The 18967-nt window shown below is 32.3% G+C and overlaps 1 protein-coding gene across 2 annotated transcripts in view; it reads left to right on the top strand.

The window, feature by feature from the left end:
• The window catches only part of LOC143069296 (centrosomal protein CCDC61-like), a 44244-nt gene that overhangs the window by 11201 nt on the left and 14076 nt on the right, over window positions 1–18967 (top strand). For both annotated transcript variants that reach the window (XM_076243858.1, XM_076243859.1), the window contains 9 exons: window positions 4551–4820; window positions 5326–5381; window positions 6591–6807; window positions 9658–9737; window positions 11972–12258; window positions 12833–12911; window positions 14477–14565; window positions 17982–18014; window positions 18514–18650. In XM_076243858.1, the coding sequence (XP_076099973.1) occupies window positions 4551–4820; window positions 5326–5381; window positions 6591–6807; window positions 9658–9737; window positions 11972–12258; window positions 12833–12911; window positions 14477–14565; window positions 17982–18014; window positions 18514–18650 (1248 nt within the window). The remainder of the gene's footprint in view (window positions 1–4550; window positions 4821–5325; window positions 5382–6590; window positions 6808–9657; window positions 9738–11971; window positions 12259–12832; window positions 12912–14476; window positions 14566–17981; window positions 18015–18513; window positions 18651–18967) is intronic.

Below are 18967 nucleotides of genomic sequence, written 5' to 3'. Positions count from 1 at the left end.
TTCTTTTTTTAAGAAACTTGTATATAAACATCAGTGTTTCACCAAGGCCCTTTTCAGAGGCCGTGGCGCCCACCCTTTCCTGAGTGAAGCCCTGTGCCCTTTTTACAGTTTTCGGGGCGCCTTGCCTTTTTAGCTCACCTGGCCCGAAGGGCCAAGTGAGCTTTTCTCATCACTTGGCGTCCGTCGTCGTCCGTCGTCCGTCGTTGTCGTCCGTCGTCGTTAACTTTTACAAAAATCTTCTCCTCTGAAACTACTGGGCCAAATCAAACCAAACTTGGCCACAATCATCATTGGGGTATCTAGTTTAAAAAATGTGTGGCGTGACCCGGTCAACCAACCAAGATGGCCGCCACGGCTAAAAATAGAACATAGGGGTAAAATGCAGTTTTTGGCTTATAACTCAAAAACCAAAGCATTTAGAGCAAATCTGGCATGGGGTAAAAATGTTTATCAGGTCAAGATCTATCTGCCCTGAAATTTTCAGATGAATCGGTCAATCGGTTGTTGGGTTGCTGCCCCTGAATTGGTAATTTTGAGGAAATTTTGCTGTTTTTGGTTATTATCTTGAATATTATTATAGATAGAGATAAACTGTAAACAGCAATAATGTTCATCAAAGTAAGATCTACAAATAAGTCAACATGACCAAAATGGTCAGTTGACCCGTTTAGGAGTTATTGCCCTTTATAGTCAATTTTTAACCATTTTTCGTTAATTAAAGTAATCTTTTACAAAAATCTTCTCCTCTGAAACTACTGGGCCAAATTAATCCAAACTTGGCCACAATCATCTTTGGGGTATCTAGTTTAAAAAATGTGTGGCGTGACCTGGTCAACCAACCAAGATGGCCGCCACGGCTAAAAATAGAACAAAGGGGTAAAATGCAGTTTTTGGCTTATAACTCAAAAACCAAAGCATTTTGAGGAAATCTGACATGGGATAAAAATGTTTATCAGGTCAAGATCTATCTGCCCTGAAATTTTCAGATGAATCAGTCAATCGGTTGTTGGGTTGCTGCCCCTGAATTGGTAATTTTGAGGAAATTTTGCTGTTTTTGGTTATTATCTTGAATATTATTATAGATAGAGATAAACTGTAAACAGCAATAATGTTCATCAAAGTAAGATCTACAAATAAGTCAACATGACCAAAATGGTCAGTTGACCCGTTTAGGAGTTATTGCCCTTTATAGTCAATTTTAACCATTTTTCATAAATTAAATTAATCTTTTACAAAAATCTTCTCCTCTGAAACTACTGGGCCAAATTAATCCAAACTTGGCCACAATCATCTTTGGGGTATCTAATTTAAAAAATGTGTGGCGTGACCTGGTCAACCAACCAAGATGGCCGCCACCGCTAAAAATAGAACATAGGGGTAAAATGCAGTTTTTGGCTTATAACTCAAAAACCAAAGCATTTTGAGGAAATCTGACGGGATAAAAATGTTTATCAGGTCAAGATCTATCTGCCCTGAAATTTTCAGATGAATCGGTCAATCGGTTGTTGGGTTGCTGCCCCTGAATTGGTAATTTTGAGGAAATTTTGCTGTTTTTGGTTATTATCTTGAATATTATTATAGATAGAGATAAATTGTAAACAGCAATAATGTTCAGCAAAGTAAGATCTACAAATAAGTCAACATGACCAAAATGGTCAGTTGACCCCTTTAGGAGTTATTGCCCTTTATAGTCAATCTTTAACCATTTTTCATAAATCTAAGTAATCTTTTACAAAATCTCCACTGAAACTACTAGGCCACAATCATCTTTGGGGTATCTAGTTTGAAAAATGTGTCCGATGACCTGGCCATTCAACCAAGATGGCCGCCACGGCTAAAAATAGAACATAGGGGTAAAATGCAGTTTTTGGCTTATAACTATGAATTCAAAGCATCTAGAGCAAATCTGACAAGAAGTTAAATTGTTAATCAAGTCAATATCTATCTGCCCTGAATTTTTCAGATGAATTGGACAACTGGTTGTTGGGTTGCTGCCCTCCAATTGGTAATTTTTAAAGAAATTTTGCCGTTTTTGGTTATCTTGAATACTATTATAGATAGCGATAAACTGTAAACAGCAATAATGTTCAGCAAAGTAAGATCTACAAATAAGTCAACATGACCTAAATGGTCAATTGACCCCTTAAGGAGTTATTGCCCTTTATAGTCAATTTTTAACAATTTTCATTAATTTGGTAAATATATGTAAATTTTTACCAAATATAGTTCTCTGTTACTAATGGGCAAAGTTCATTATAGATATAATTGTAAGAAGCAAAATCGTTCAGTAAAGTAAGAACTTCAAACACATCACCATCACCAAAATACAATTTTGTCATGAAACCATTTGTGTCCTTTGTTTAATATGCACATAGACCAAGGTGAGCGACACAGGCTCTTTAGAGCCTCTAGTTTTAAGATCGATTGTATATTATTTTGTTCCTATTGATATGATCCGTTAATTACTAAATTTTACCTGGCGAAAAGTTTATGACTGTTTACGACTCCAAGCTAATCAAAGGTTACAACTGGTGTCATAATCTGTTGTTTTAGGAAATTCTATCGTTTATCTGATGAGTCATTAATGATCATACATTAATTCATCCAAATAGAATCGGTCAGTCTGCAATTTTCTTTGAAGAAATGTGCATACAACAACTTGGACACAATTTGCAATGTTTACCGTAGTTTCATGGAGAAAACGTAATATCAGAAAAAACCATAATCAACTCGTTGAAGACATTGTTTTACTTGTTTTCTGTGAAATAAATAGCAAATTCAGATGTATTTGTCATTGACTACCCTCATTTTCTATACGAAAATAACAAAATCGTCCGCCATATTGTTGATCATATGTACATCTTCTATGTACTGTTTATAATCCTCCAAAGAAAAAAAACAAAATCTGATTTTTTCCTAGCACTGAGTAACCCACTTAACATATTCTAAAACATGTCTACATAATTCTTGCTTAAGAATATATATGTTTAGGTATTTTGAGTTATGGGAAAAGTTTAAGAGGGTCTTTAAATAGTAGCAGTGTTTGTAGAGTGTCTTGGTCATCTTTTTCTGTATTCTTTATTTTTGATACAAATTTTCACTGTTGCTATATCCTAACATTGTGCATTTACTAGTACTGAGCACATCTGTATTGTCCTGTATTGCCATTAGGCACAGCAGAGATAGAAAGGTGAAACTGGTAAAGTGTGTCATACCATAGAAACAGAATGAAGCAGGTCACCTTTCAAAACATACCGCATATAAAGCTCAACTGTGCCACACAATGATCTAAAAACTTGTGTGACAAGCTGCTTGACAAGTTTTTCAGCCTAAAAGGTAGAAAGATAGAGTTCTATATGGGCTAATGATGTTGTTCTTGTATAACCAGTGATTTTAACGAATAAACACAATGTTTGATTAATATCTTTATTAAAACATGCCCTTTTCATATTATCGTATCACGCATCAAATGTCCTTTTTCAGCATTGGCACTGCCCTTTTGAAATCCTAGCTGGAACACTGAACATGGTAAAACACCTTTTGTCAAATGTTATGATTGAACCATGATAATTTGATAATTACTTGGAGAAACAGCCAAAACCAGACTCTTAAAACATGGTCCTTCCTGACTATAAAAAAAACTGTTTTGAAACAAGATCCTTTTCTGACCTTTACAGCAACCAAAACCAGGCTCCCTTAAGTCAGAACTTTACTGTTCTATCTCCACACTTCCCACTGAAACATAATGTACAGTGTAGCTTATTTTACTAGTTAGACAACAGAAATTTGGAGAAAATTCTAAAACAATGCTATATGTATAGTGTTGAATTTCAGATATTTTTGCTTCAAATTTATCTTAGTAATAGTATGCTTTGATATTTGACATAGTTTGAACTCAATCTAGGAACAATTTGCAGCAAATCAAGCATTACAGAATTGTGGGATATATGTATTACAGAATTCCAAAATACTGGAAATAATTTCCCTAAAACATATTTTTGTGTCCTGTTATGTCTCCAGATAATGAGTGCTTTGTTTATAAAATGTGCTTGTTTATTTAATACACAAATACAAATTAAATACATTGATCTTCGTGTCCTTAATTTTGCTTTCTATATAACTTTGTATACCTCAGTCAATTATTTATGATATTCAATCTCAAAATGTATATTCCATATAAGTAGTGACCTTTTGCAAGCCAAAATAATGCAGTTTTCCGACATAACCCCCTTGCAGAATCTACTTGTAAAATTTATTGTTTGATTTATCCAGTCAAAAATATGAATGAATATTTGACACTCACTGAATATTAAGCAAACTACAATAAATCAGTCAAATTGAAAATTTAAGTTACAGATTAACAGATTAATGGAAGGTGTGACAGAATAAAGTTCAATAAAATGAACTGGGAAGTAGAGGCTGATCCAGAGGTAGGGTTGCAAGGGACTAAGTTGTTGTTTGACATTCTGAGAATACCACCCACTCACTATATACTTATGTATGTTCACTTTTGAGTGTTTTGCAATAATTTATATCCTTATATTTTTCAGTCAAGTGAAAGTGTTTCATTGGATTTATTGACATATGCAGATTTAGAATCATTACGACAAAGAAAAACTGGAAGTGTTCCAAAATCGAATGTTCCTCATGGTAAAACAGTGTCTTTGAACTCTAAGCGCTACCTCATTGTGACATACACTGTTGAATTTGATAGAATACATTATCCTTTACCTTTGCCATATATGGGGAAACCAGATCCCAGAGCATTACAAGAAGTTATAAGACAACAAAGATCAGAAATAAAAGCCTTCAGACAACAGGTAGGTTATAACACTGTTGGGATAAAAGTTAGTGCTTTCCAGGTCATCCATCCATGTATAAAATTATCACATTTTCAGCTGTGCAGCTCTTTTGCTAACAGGGAACAAAATAATGGAAAAGTTCTGAAATTATCCTCTCCCTTGCTTCAAGAGTGTTAATTGACCAATAAAGTCTCTTTTGAAGTTGTATCCTACAGGAATCATGAATAGGTAGATGTAATTCTTTACCCTTCTCATTATCATACTGTTTATCCAGGTAACACTAATTGTAAATAAACATTTCCAGAAAAAAAATATTAAAATTTTTCAATAATGCATTTGTTTAACATACAACATTTCAATTTGATGTAAACAATTTGTTAAAGTTTGTGTGCAATTTACTATCAAAATATATACAACCAAGACATATCTCTGTGTCAACAGTTTAATAATGATGTTTCATGTACAAAATGAAAGTTACAGCCTAATCAGGTATATTATACTAATTGTGTTGATTGTTTTGCAGGGTGGTAGTGGTGAACATAAACATGGTAACAGGGAATTTGAAAAGTTACAGAAAGAGTGAGTTTTAAACTGAATATTTGTATACATTGTTTATTTTTCCATGCTTTTTAAATTGGTCTTGGGATCCTGAGGATTAGTTTTTTTTTCAATAAAAGATCAAAATCTGTTTATTACAGAATGTTTTCACATAGTTTACAGAAAAGAGAAAACAAAGAAATTTCACAAAGGACATATCAGGTTTTAAATTAAAAAGTTATTATATAGTTTTTTGGGTGCATAAATCCCTAATGTAATAAAATAGTCAAATCTTTGGATATATGCCATAATATGGCATCCAGGTATGCCGCTTTTAAAAGAATTTTAACTCTTAAAACAAAATAATTGATGTTTTCCATTTTCTTAAAAGTACATGTATTAAATCTAAAAATCTCCAATCTTTTCTTGGATTTATTGATCTGTGATACAAAGAGTTTGACCATTAGGGTTCTTCCATCTAATCAACAGAACACTGTATCATCTGAGTAAAAACTGTATCAATGTAAAAATAATGAGATTTGATATGATTGCCAATGAGACAACTATACACCAAAGTTCAAATCAAGTGGATGTAAGTAATTATAGGCAACAGTAAGGCCTTCAACAATCAGAAAAACCCATACTGTAATATAGTAAATAGGCTATAAAAGGTCCTGACATGAAAGATATAAAACAATTCAATTGGGAAAACTAACAGCCTTATTTATAACTAAACAGTTTAAGAAAAAAACAAATATGACCACAACAACTGAACTACTTACTCCTAAATTGGGACAGGCACATTAAAGAATGTGGCAGGATTAAACATGTTCATGAGCTCTCAACCCTTCCCTTACCTTAACAACACAAAGAACAAACTTTAAAAATCAGCTGCAAAAAAGGCTTAACTAATCATATCAAAACAGAGCAGAAATTCATCATACAAAAAAACAGATTAGACGTGGCAGGGTTAGTGTCCATCCCTCATCTCTAACAACAATAAAAAAAAAGTACAAATCTGAGAGTACTCAGAGTTACTGACAGCTAGTTCAAAGCAAATAACAACTAAATTAAAAACAAATCTAATTAGACTTATAATAAAAAGACTGAAATAGGTGACATTTGTTTTGTGAACACATTTAGATATTTTGACCCTATATCACCAAAAACCAAAATTTTCCACAAACCTTGAAAATTTATTTTTATGAAATACAAACTATAGTCATGATAGTTGAGTATGATTACTTCCAGCTACAATCTGATGCTTAAAGAGAAAGAAGAGCTAGAGGCAGAGTTTCTTCATTTTCGAAGAGAAGTCAAAACTACCTCCACAGGAAATGCTGTGAAAGAGATCAGAATTCTTAAAGCTCTTACTAAAAGTTTGGAAGAAGACTTGATGAAGGAAAAAACAAGACATCAAAGATCAACAACCAAACGAAGTCAGGAATATAGAGATTTACTGGAGGAAGTAAGTGATTGAACTCAAACAAAACATAAGTCTATATTATAAGAGTAAATAGATACATAAAATTGAGAAAGGAAATGGGGAATGTGTCAAAGCGACAACAACCCGATTATAGAGCAGATACAGTATGGTTTTCAAAGACCCCACCAAAACCATAGTGATCAAACTTGGGATATTTTTTGCTGGATGATTCATTTATGTTTTTTTAAAGGAACATACAATTTATTCACAGAATTCAAGATTCAAGACCAAAATAGATTTTGGTCCCTGAATGCGAAATTAACTTTAATAAAAAAAAATGTCAGTTAAGTAAACATTTAATATTATACTTAAGGAATACAAGTGTATGGGATACTACATGAAAGTGCACCAAGAATTTTGTGTAAGAAAGAGAACTCATCAACAAATTACTTTGAGTATTGTATTTATTGACTACTTTTTAGCTCACCTGGCCCGAAGGGCCAAGTGAGCTTTTCTCATCACTTGGCGTCCGTCGTCCGTCGTCGTCCGTCGTCGTCCGTCGTCGTCGTCCGTCGTCGTTAACTTTTACAAAAATCTTCTCCTCTGAAACTACTGGGCCAAATCAAACCAAACTTGGCCACAATCATCATTGGGGTATCTAGTTTAAAAAATGTGTGGCGTGACCCGGTCAACCAACCAAGATGGCCGCCACGGCTAAAAATAGAACATAGGGGTAAAATGCAGTTTTTGGCTTATAACTCAAAAACCAAAGCATTTAGAGCAAATCTGACATGGGGTAAAAATGTTTATCAGGTCAAGATCTATCTGCCCTGAAATTTTCAGATGAATCGGTCAATCGGTTGTTGGGTTGCTGCTCCTGAATTGGTAATTTTGAAGAAATTTTGCTGTTTTTGGTTATTATCTTGAATATTATTATAGTTAGAGATAAACTGTAAACAGCAATAATGTTCAGCAAAGTAAGATCTACAAATAAGTCAACATGACCAAAATGGTCAGTTGACCCGTTTAGGAGTTATTGCCCTTTATAGTCAATTTTTAACCATTTTTCGTTAATTAAAGTAATCTTTTACAAAAATCTTCTCCTCTGAAACTACTGGGCCAAATTAATCCAAACTTGGCCACAATCATCTTTGGGGTATCTAGTTTAAAAAATGTGTGGCGTGACCTGGTCAACCAACCTAGATGGCCGCCACGGCTAAAAATAGAACAAAGGGGTAAAATGCAGTTTTTGGCTTATAACTCAAAAACCAAAGCATTTTGAGGAAATCTGTCATGGGATAATAATGTTTATCAGGTCAAGATCTATCTGCCCTAAAATTTTCAGATGAATCGGTCAATCGGTTGTTGGGTTGCTGCCCCTGAATTGGTAATTTTGAGGAAATTTTGCTGTTTTTGGTTATTATCTTGAATATTATTATAGATAGAGATAAACTGTAAACAGCAATAATGTTCAGCAAAGTAAGATCTACAAATAAGTCAACATGACCAAAATGGTCAGTTGACCCGTTTAGGAGTTATTGCCCTTTATAGTCAATTTTTAACCATTTTTCGTAAATTAAAGTTATCTTTTACAAAAATCTTCTCCTCTGAAACTACTTGGCCAAATTAATCCAAACTTGGCCACAATCATCTTTGGGGTATCTAGTTTAAAAAATGTGTGGCGTGACCTGGTCAACCAACCAAGATGGCCGCCACCGCTAAAAATAGAACATAGGGGTAAAATGCAGTTTTTGGCTTATAACTCAAAAACCAAAGCATTTTGAGGAAATCTGACATGGGATAAAAATGTTTATCAGGTCAAGAACTATCTGCCCTGAAATTTTCAGATGAATCGGTCAATCGGTTGTTGGGTTGCTGCCCCTGAATTGGTAATTTTGAGGAAATTTTGCTGTTTTTGGTTATTATCTTGAATATTATTATAGATAGAGATAAATTGTAAACAGCAATAATGTTCAGCAAAGTAAGATCTACAAATAAGTCAACATGACCAAAATGGTCAGTTGACCCCTTTAGGAGTTATTGCCCTTTATAGTCAATCTTTAACCATTTTTCATAAATCTAAGTAATCTTTTACAAAATCTCCACTGAAACTACTAGGCCACAATCATCTTTGAGGTATCTAGTTTGAAAAATGTGTCCGATGACCTGGCCATTCAACCAAGATGGCCGCCACGGCTAAAAATAGAACATAGGGGTAAAATGCAGTTTTTTGCTTATAACTATGAAACCAAAGCATCTAGAGCAAATCTGACAAGAAGTTAAATTGTTAATCAAGTCAATATGTATCTGCCCTGAATTTTTCAGATGAATTGGACAACTGGTTGTTGGGTTGCTGCCCTCCAATTGGTAATTTTTAAAGAAATTTTGCCGTTTTTGGTTATCTTGAATACTATTATAGATAGCGATAAACTGTAAACAGCAATAATGTTCAGCAAAGTAAGATCTACAAATAAGTCAACATGACCTAAATGGTCAATTGACCCCTTAAGGAGTTATTGCCCTTTATAGTCAATTTTTAACAATTTTCATTAATTTGGTAAATTTATGTAAATTTTTACCAAATATAGTTCTCTGTTACTAATGGGCAAAGTTCATGATAGATATAATTGTAAGAAGCAAAATCGTTCAGTAAAGTAAGAACTTCAAACACATCACCATCACCAAAATACAATTTTGTCATGAATCCATTTGTGTCCTTTGTTTAATATGCACATAGACCAAGGTGAGCGACACAGGCTCTTTAGAGCCTCTAGTTTGGGTAAAGGGTAATTTATTTAAAGTATTTTCTCCAAAATGGAGTCATAATCCACTGAAATATTGAAAATAAACACAGTCATTAATTGAAACATGTTTTTTTTTATAATTTTATAGGTTGAGGAACTGCGGGCATCAGAGAGAAACCTTAGAATAAGAGTGAAAAGTTTAACAAATGAATTAGCAGTATATAAAAGGTAGCACAAACATTCTTCAGTTATGTTTCAATGAAGTAAATATAGCATTTCAAAAAAAGAACCAAAGAAACCATATTGGCTGTCAATATTTCTACTACTTTATATATATTATATAAAATATACAATCCAGTCTATAAAATTTTCATTTGTTCCTTTTTTTCAATATTAACTAACAAATTGACATGATGTTTGCATTCAATTTTTAAGTACATTGAACAGTCTGTAGTTAAAGGTTTTAAAGCTTGAATAACTTTGTCAACCACTTATAATAAAGAGAAATAGCACCCTGAGCAAACATTTTTTTTAATTCAGTTTTTAGGGGAAAACATTGTTACATTTTAACACTGATTCACTGGTGTCAAAGTGATGATTGTAACTGCAATTACGATCATCCCAATATGGTGGACTCAAATTTAGGGAAATTTTAGGAGGCTGATTTCTCCACTTTAACAGCTTATTTTCTAATTTGTATTATGTCAAGAATCATCTTTATAAGTATTGCCATTGAAATATTTTTTCGTACATGATGGAAAAGCAACAAGAAGAATGAAAATCGAGATACAATAATCACGATGCTTATCGTAACTTTTTTTTAAGATGATCGTAACTGTCTGTTCCTATGAAGCATTTTCAGATAAATAAAGCTATCTGGTATGTGGAAAAGTGTACATTATCAGGTAGTATTGTGATAATAATGGTTTTGATTTCGCGAGATTTCATTTTTTTTTTTAATCTAGTTCAACTATATTAAAATGCATTGGGGGTTAACAACTTGATTTCATATATTTTATATAAACAAGGTATTGGACATTTCATATTAATGGCCAGTTTAGTCATATTGGAGATTTATTTTTCTTTTTTTCCTACATTTTGTAGGGACAATAGTACCTTTCGAGAACAAATGGTATTTTGGGGGAATTTAGACTTTATAGTGTTTTGTTTTTTTAAACAGATATAGGATTTTTTAAGGAGAGGTTGAAAACATATAGCATTACGAAGTGTAACCATATCTATTGAATGGAAAAAAAACCACCAATAAAACTGTTAATAAAGGGAGCTACTATTTGATTTTTATTGTGGGGAGGGGCTGGGATAAAAAAAAAAAATGCCTTGCATTTTCTTTATTAAAATCTCTATCCTGCGTTTTTATTTTTCGCTCTATTCGGTCCTGCCTTTTTTTATTAGTTATCCTGATTTTTTTATTACCTTTACCCTTTCCTCCATAATGACGCCACCCCCTTTACTCCATAATGACGCCTTTTGACGCCTGTGTAGTACCTCAGTTGAAATGCTTTGACTACAAAATGTCTGCATCAGACTTAAAAAAAATTGTATCCAATATGAAAAGGAGATTCATGAGAATTATCTGACTTGATTATCATTGATGAAATATTGGTTTTCACAATGCATTAGCACTTTAAAACTGATGATTTTTTTTAACTGAAAAAAATCCTATGCGAATCAAGTATATTTTTCAACCTGCCTTTTATTACTCAAAACTCCTGTCCTGCCTTTTTTCCAAATTTCACCCCCTCCCTATAAAAATCAAATGGGAGCTCCCTTATTGATATTTATACCGTAAGTTTAAGGATGATATCTATATTTTTTCCATATAAACATATTCCATTTTGAATGTTAACTCAATTACTCATAAGAAAAAAAATATTGAGGCAATTTGCATATAAGCCTGCTAATTCCCCCTTATGTCATTTCTTATTGATAAATAGCGGTGTTCATTAACGCTCATTTTGTTTAGTTTTAAAATCATATTATTTTAGTGATACCTATATATTGTGATTGCTACATAGGATGTTCATTTAAAGAAAAGAAAAAAACATCATAAATTTTGAGTTACGATGATCTTTTTTTTAAAACAAGAACAAGTTACAATCATCCATAGACAGAGTTACGATCATCAGTGTGGTTTTTTTTTAATCTTGATTTACGTTCTTCTGATTGTTTTTTTATCATTTAGGAAAAACACATTCAATGGCAATGCTTATTAAGATTTTTCTTGATGTAAAACAAATCTGAAAATAAGCTGTTAGAGTGGAGAAATCGGCCTACTAAAATTTCCCTAAATTTGTGTCCGCCATATTGGGAGGATCGTAATTGCAGTTACGATCATCACGTTGACACCAGTGCTGATTGCAGCAGCACACAACCCGGGTTCAATCAAACCCTTTTAAAAATTAAATTCACATAAATATAGATGCAATATTTGTATTTTGTAGAGATAGAATTAGACCACCACCTCAGAGATCATCACGACCGCCAATTAGGGAAAGGTATAATTCAAGGGAAAGATCAATATCAAGGGAGAGGTCATTATCCAGAGACAGATCATGGTCAAGTGATCGTTTGTCAGTGAGGAATTCATCATTAAATAGAGAAAGAAGATCTTCAAAAGAGAGACCATCATCAGCTCCTGATAGAAGTAGATTAAGTGACAAGTCATCTTCTTCATTTAGGAATAATGTACATAGACCAAGAAGTAGAACTCCATCTCCTTCACCTGCTGGTAAAATTAATCTTAGATAAAAACAATTAAATAAAACTGTTAAACAAAAAGATACTGTAAGGTATTGTTTAAAAAACTTTGCATTTCATGGATTATTCTAATAAAAACCCTACAAAAGTTTCATTTGCATTACATATTTAATTTATCCCCTCCCTATTCAATCCCCTCCCAAATTTATATCTTGAGAGACGCAGTAATAATTATATCATATCTTACTGGAGCATATGGACAACACCTAACCTGGATTTAAACAATTATCTTTAGTATTCAAGAATAACTGATATCCATTGCATTTATTTATTTTCAATGGTTGTACATTTAAAAGCTGTCACACAAATTCTATTGATGTCAGATTACATAATATTGCACTGTTCCTACATTATATGGTTGTTCTTGATATTACATGTATTTTAGATTGTTGACCTGTGTTTATCCTTCACATATCATATTTTTCCCTATTAATTGCTCCTATTTTGAAATAGAATGAAATGATTATGATTATATACCCATTTATATTTATATCAAAGAGTTTATGTTTTATGCATCTAATAAACTGTTTTTTACATTTTTTTAGGTGCTAGAAATCCAAGGTTTGATCCAACAGCATACATAAAAGATCAAGAGAGAAAGAAAAAAGAAATTAATTTAAAAAAGTAAGATGAAAAGCCTATATGTAAAAGTGTGCCTCATTGCCAAGTAAAATTTAAAGACAAGCTGTTTTCTTAACTTTTGACACATTAGGCATAGTAGTCAGTATGATTTTCACTTACTATTACAAACTTTTGTTCCTATCTGCTGACCAATGTTAGCCACCTGCTTTCTGATACATATGATATAAGGTGATGCCTGTTCCTGGCTTCTGTTCCTCTTTTTATGCCCCTTCAGTAGAGGAGGGGCTCTAAGTGTTGCCTTTGTGCATTTGTCTGTACATGTATACTGATTTGCCTTAACCAAATGTTATGAAACTTACACACAATACTTATTACCACAAAGCTCAGATCAAGTTTGACTTTGATTGGCATCATCCTTAGGATTTTTTTGCCCCACCTACGATAGTAGAGGGGCATTATGTTTTCTGGTCTGTGCGTCCGTTCGTCCGTCCGTTCGTCCGTCTGTTCGTCCGTTCGTTCGTTCGTCCGTCTGTCCCGCTTCAGGTTAAAGTTTTTGGTCAAGGTAGTTTTTGATGAAGCTGAAGTCCAATCAACTTGAAACTTAGTACATATGTTCCTTATGATATGATCTGTCTAATTTTAAAGACAAATAACTTTTGACCCCTATTTCACGGTCCACTGAACATAGAAAATGAAAGTGCGAGTTTCAGGTTAAAGTTTTTGGTCAAGGTAGTTTTTGATGAAGTTGAAGTCCAATCAACTTGAAACTTAGTACAAATGTTCCCTATGATATGATCTTTTTAATTTTAATGCCTTATTATATTTTTTACCCATTTTCACGGTCCATTGAACATGGAAAATGATAGTGCGAGTGGGGCATCCGTGTACTTTGGACACATTCTTGTTTAGTTATATCCCTTTATATTGTTATGCAATCACCCATTGTGCCCCTTAATTTGTTATAAAATATGTTCTTGTTCTTGATCATTCTACATTTATTAGTATCTGCAATTGCTCTTGAAATGCTTGTCAGAAGTTCAGAAACTTTCACAGAAACTTACTTATATGAAGCACTTTTGCATTTTTTCATCAAAGGGACTTTTGGGATTACTTTGGCATGACATAAACTTCTCAGAATCTTCACCAAATAATACTATTGTGCACCTGCAGTCTACTTTTTTTTCCAAATTATTTTGTGTTCCCTTATCAAATTGTGAACTTTGATGTTGCTTTATCTGGTTACTCCTTTGATATATAAGTAACTAACTCCTTATACCTTTAATATTAAAATTTATTTAAACTCTCTTAGAATTGTAACCATATTATACCATTGTGCGCTTCAAATTTTGTTTTAGATCCAAGGGATTTCCCTAAATATATTGTTGACTTTGCCATTGCTTTATATATATAGTAGCAAGGGGTATGATTTGTTTGTTTATTGTTACATTATATAATACCTATTAATGTTGCCCTTTTTTATGGAATTTGTTATTGTAGAACTCACCTTAGATTGTAAGATATGTGTTATACCTATTCCTGTATCTAAGCATATACTTGAAAAATATACCAAAAAAATATGTTAGATATTATTCTTTTTTCTATTGCAGTCAAAGATCATCAAGATCAAAAACCTCAGGAAATTCTGTCAAGACAAAAGCTTCACCAAGAAGTTATGTAAATTATAGTCAATTGTCAGGTATGTACTTATGGGATGTTCTTGTTGTTTGTTCAAAACATATTGGAATGCTAAAAATTAATATTTTAGTAAATGTACAGAGACCGTTATGTGGTAGCTGTTGGGTCATAAATAATGAAAATTATCTTGCATTAAGTGAAAGCTCAGGAAATCTTCATGAATAGAATTAAAATAACCATAGTAGAATTTCAGCATGATAAACCCTCCTGAACAAATATCAGCACCAGCTTATGACAGGCTGCAATAACTGTGACAGGGTTAATTGGTTTCTTGGGTCTGTATTATCTTCGAAAGATGACGGAAGTACTGGGAAGGTCAGTCATGCTTTTTTTGCTGCTGCAAAAACTCTAACTAGCAAGATCTAGGCCAGCATATAAGCTTAACAAATGGACTGGAGTCACAGATTTTAAGGATTTTATTCGAACGGTAAGATTAATTTTTCAACAACTTCACAGATTTCACGACAATAATGAAAAATATTCTGAAAATTTCGTTTACTACAAGAGATTTGCTAATGTTGCTAACGTCGTCGGGTTGTTAGTGGCGATTGATTGTTCTCCATTGTTCTCTTGGCGTTCAATTGCAACAACAATAACTTTATTATATATACTGTGAAAGTACTTTAATTCGTGGGTATCAATTTTCGTGGTTTGAGCAATATTTACATGTTCGTGGGTTTTTAAATTCGTGGATTTTAGTTTTCTAAAAAAAAAAAAATTGAAAAATTGAAGCCTTTAGAAACGAGGGTTACAGATAGTCTAGATTGAAGGAAATTGCAAAGTAAACATTGACCCGTGTAAATCGTAGTGATAACACTAATTAACCCATGATAAAGTGATCAACAGATTAAAGACCATCAAAGGTGTTAATTAGGCCATTAACATGTCACCTAAAGAAAACAGTAACATAAACAAATGCTATGAATTGCCAAATAATTCTTAGCAAAATCAAGACCAGCATAATTTTTTTATTTCTTATATGTACGAGAACTATGAGGATATAAAATGAACACTTTATCATACTAGCATATCAATACCGGAAATCTGACTTTCATTGATCAAAAACAAAAGTTGTACATTTTAGGTTATTAAAGATTAAATGGGTATAATCCTGCATGCGGTTGTAGTTCTGTGACTGCTATTAAAGTATTCTCAGAGTTGGTGCTATTCAATATCTTCTCTTAGACTAGATCATACATGTCATATCAGTAGTCAAACCTACCAAATGGGATCTTTCCAGGTCTTGATTTAGACAATGGTTATTTTATTTCGTTGGACACTTAAATTCGTGGATAAAGTCATCCACGAAAACCACGAAAATTGGTACCCCACGAATAAAAGTACTTTCACAGTATTTTGAATAATAATGTCGGAATACAAAGAACTTGATACCAAAACTATCTCTATATTAAAATCTGTACTTGCTGTCGTGGCAGATCTCCAGACAAAATGTGGAAAGCTTGAGTGGGAAGTTTCAAGGATATCGCCATTTGAGGAGAAATTAGACGCAATGATAACAAGAATTGAACACGTAGTTACAATGGCTAACAATATCATTATATCCGGATTAAAGCACTAGCCAAATGAGGATACAGAGAACATTGTAAAGGATTTTATCCGCAAAAAACTCGGAATCGTTGAAAATATGAATTTCGTTTCTGTACATCGTTTCGGAAAGCAAAGACAAAATATAATGACTAAGTTTGTATCTTTTAAAGATAAACAGTTAGTCATGAGGAACTGTCACAAATTAAAGCCTATATCCTGTTTTAAAGCAGGCAAAGAAAGACCGAAAGAAAGCTGTTTTGATAAGAGATAAACTTTTCATAGAAGGAGAATTGTACAAAACAAACGATGACAGAGTATAAAAAAACATGGATCGCAAGGAAATACCGAACAGAAACAGCAAAATTTTTGAAGCCGATAAATTATTGGATAAATGTCAATTAATTAATTCGACCCGACCCAGTGATTTTAACTCATGGAATCGTCCGATACCAAATCTGTGGGAAATGCTGAAGCGGAATAGAGTTAATTTTGACGAACCTGATACGTAATTTAAAGCCTGGCCTATACAAATTAGTGTGAGGTGCATGAACTCTATCAATAATCTATCTTGAAAAATTAATTCTACGCTAGTACTATCCTAAACTTATTTCACAGATACTGAAAACTTCTTTTTCACCCGTAGTGATAAAAGGTTTGCGTTATTTTTTATTTGTAATATTTATTGAGCAATTTACTATTTTGTATACTGCTCTTGTTGCACACAATATGTGCCTGAGTGTATTAATAAACTTGTCTTGTCCATTACTGCAAACACTGAAAATACAATCAGTGAAAAACTACAAATTGGAAGTTTATCTAAAGAATCAAAACAAACTAGGACAATATATGCAGTTTAATAGTATTACTGAATTTTCACATTGCTAGGATGTTTAGCCTTAAAGACTTTTAGTGATCTTTGAGTCACTACTACTACTAAATAGAGTTTAATGGCGACTACCCTTGCGGGTATTGCGCCAGATTACCTTATATAAAAACATTTCAAGTACGGTAAATGTTTTAAAATTATCATTATTTAGGTATTAGCCTAAATTATATATTTATATTATAGAAATTTGTGAGTTTTTGTTTTTCTTTAAATTGATTCTTGTTATTTAAATCTGAACTTTAGTGTGAATTTAAATATCTTGATTATCTTGTGCTTAATTGAGTCACAAATATTTTGACTACATTTTATAACAAACTTGTGTAAATTAATTAATTAGTGTAAGGTGGTTAGTATAAATTGTTATCACTAATTGTTGTCTTTTGTCTCTTGATTATGTTCATGAATTATATCAAGCCATATCTGATCTGATTAAATGAATAGAGTAATAAGAAAGGAATGCTCAAAGTAGCTGAATAAGAGCTTAAGAACCTATACTTTTTGTTTGATGGATCATCATTTTCTGAAACCTGTACAACCTTCAAAATGAGAGAAATTGAAAGATTGATCTCATTCAATTTGGAAAAGAGAACATAAGAATCTATGCCCAAATGTCTATTTTTTCAAAATGCTTTTGAAACACTCACCTTTGATCAATTCTCATATTTTTCTTCAAAGTATAACTAAGGATATTATATACATAATTTATGCATTGATAAGTAAAAAGATTTTTGTAGCAAGTTTTGTCTATTTTATGATTTAATCTTTCTAAATTTTGTATATAAAACTGATCAACTTTGAGAATATTTATTTTTGAAATTTTCACATGTTAAAGGTGAAAAATACAACTTTAAAGAATACAAAAACTTATAATAGGCATTGACTTTCTCTTTCATCATATTTGTAACTAATATTTAGGGGTACAGGTTAGTTGTCTCTTGATTGTGATTAGAGTGAAAAAAAATTGTTTTTTTCTTATTCTGCAGGGGGCAGTAGAAATAGATCTCGTACATCATCATGTAAGTTTATTATTTTTGAATAGATATAAAAAGTATTGAAAATGACATAAAAAACTTTGAAACTTAATGTACAATTGATATTTCAGTTACCATCATATGTGTTTCTAAAATAGCTGTCATTACAACTGTAGGTGTGCTGAAGACCAAAACTGACATGATTTTTTTTTGAAAATTTTCAGTCTTGACTTATCATTTAAAACATGCCAGTACAAAGACACTGGTTTCTGAGTGATATAAAATTAAGCTATTACATATCAGGACTTTACAATTAGCTTTAACCTGATTTTCCATTAATCATAAGATCATTAGCTAACAATTAAAATACAATAAAATATATAAAAAATTCTGAAACATTCATTTCAAAAAGTTCCTTTCATGCAGATATAAATTAATGTATACTATAAGGACAACTGCTTTACTGTAATGGTCTGATCCCAATTAATTGATGCACTTGCTTTTAAATTTTCTCACTTCATGTTACACATGTATGTCATTTCAGTTGGCAGTCAAGGTGAATACAGTGATGGAGGATTCTCTGACTCATCTTATTCAAGACTAAGAACTTACAACAGAAATCCAGTTAGGTCAAACAGGAATAATCGATCAGCAAATTCATATATGTCAAGCCCAGATATTGTAAGTTAGATTACACGTCTTTGTATGGATCAATTAAGCAATGTTTTAAAAATTTTAAAAACTGATAGCAAATATGACATAATATTATTGTTATACTAAAAAAAAACACCCCAAAAAACTTGTCATAACCATTTATTGTAGATCCTGCAACATACATGATCGAAGCAATACATATTGATTCTACATTCTGCTGTCAGAGTTTCAACATTTATGTTCAGTCTGTGGTTTTTTTTGGGGGGCATCAATTAATTTTTTAGACCTTGAAATTTATAAAACTTTAACAGATGTCTTTTTAAAAAAAAACTACTTAAAAGATC

The sequence above is a fragment of the Mytilus galloprovincialis genome, chromosome 3 (genome assembly GCF_965363235.1).
Source record: "Mytilus galloprovincialis chromosome 3, xbMytGall1.hap1.1, whole genome shotgun sequence".
Lineage (NCBI taxonomy): Eukaryota > Metazoa > Mollusca > Bivalvia > Mytilida > Mytilidae > Mytilus > Mytilus galloprovincialis.
Note: the sequence above shows the minus strand (reverse complement) of the source record. Positions and strands in the feature narration are given on the sequence as shown.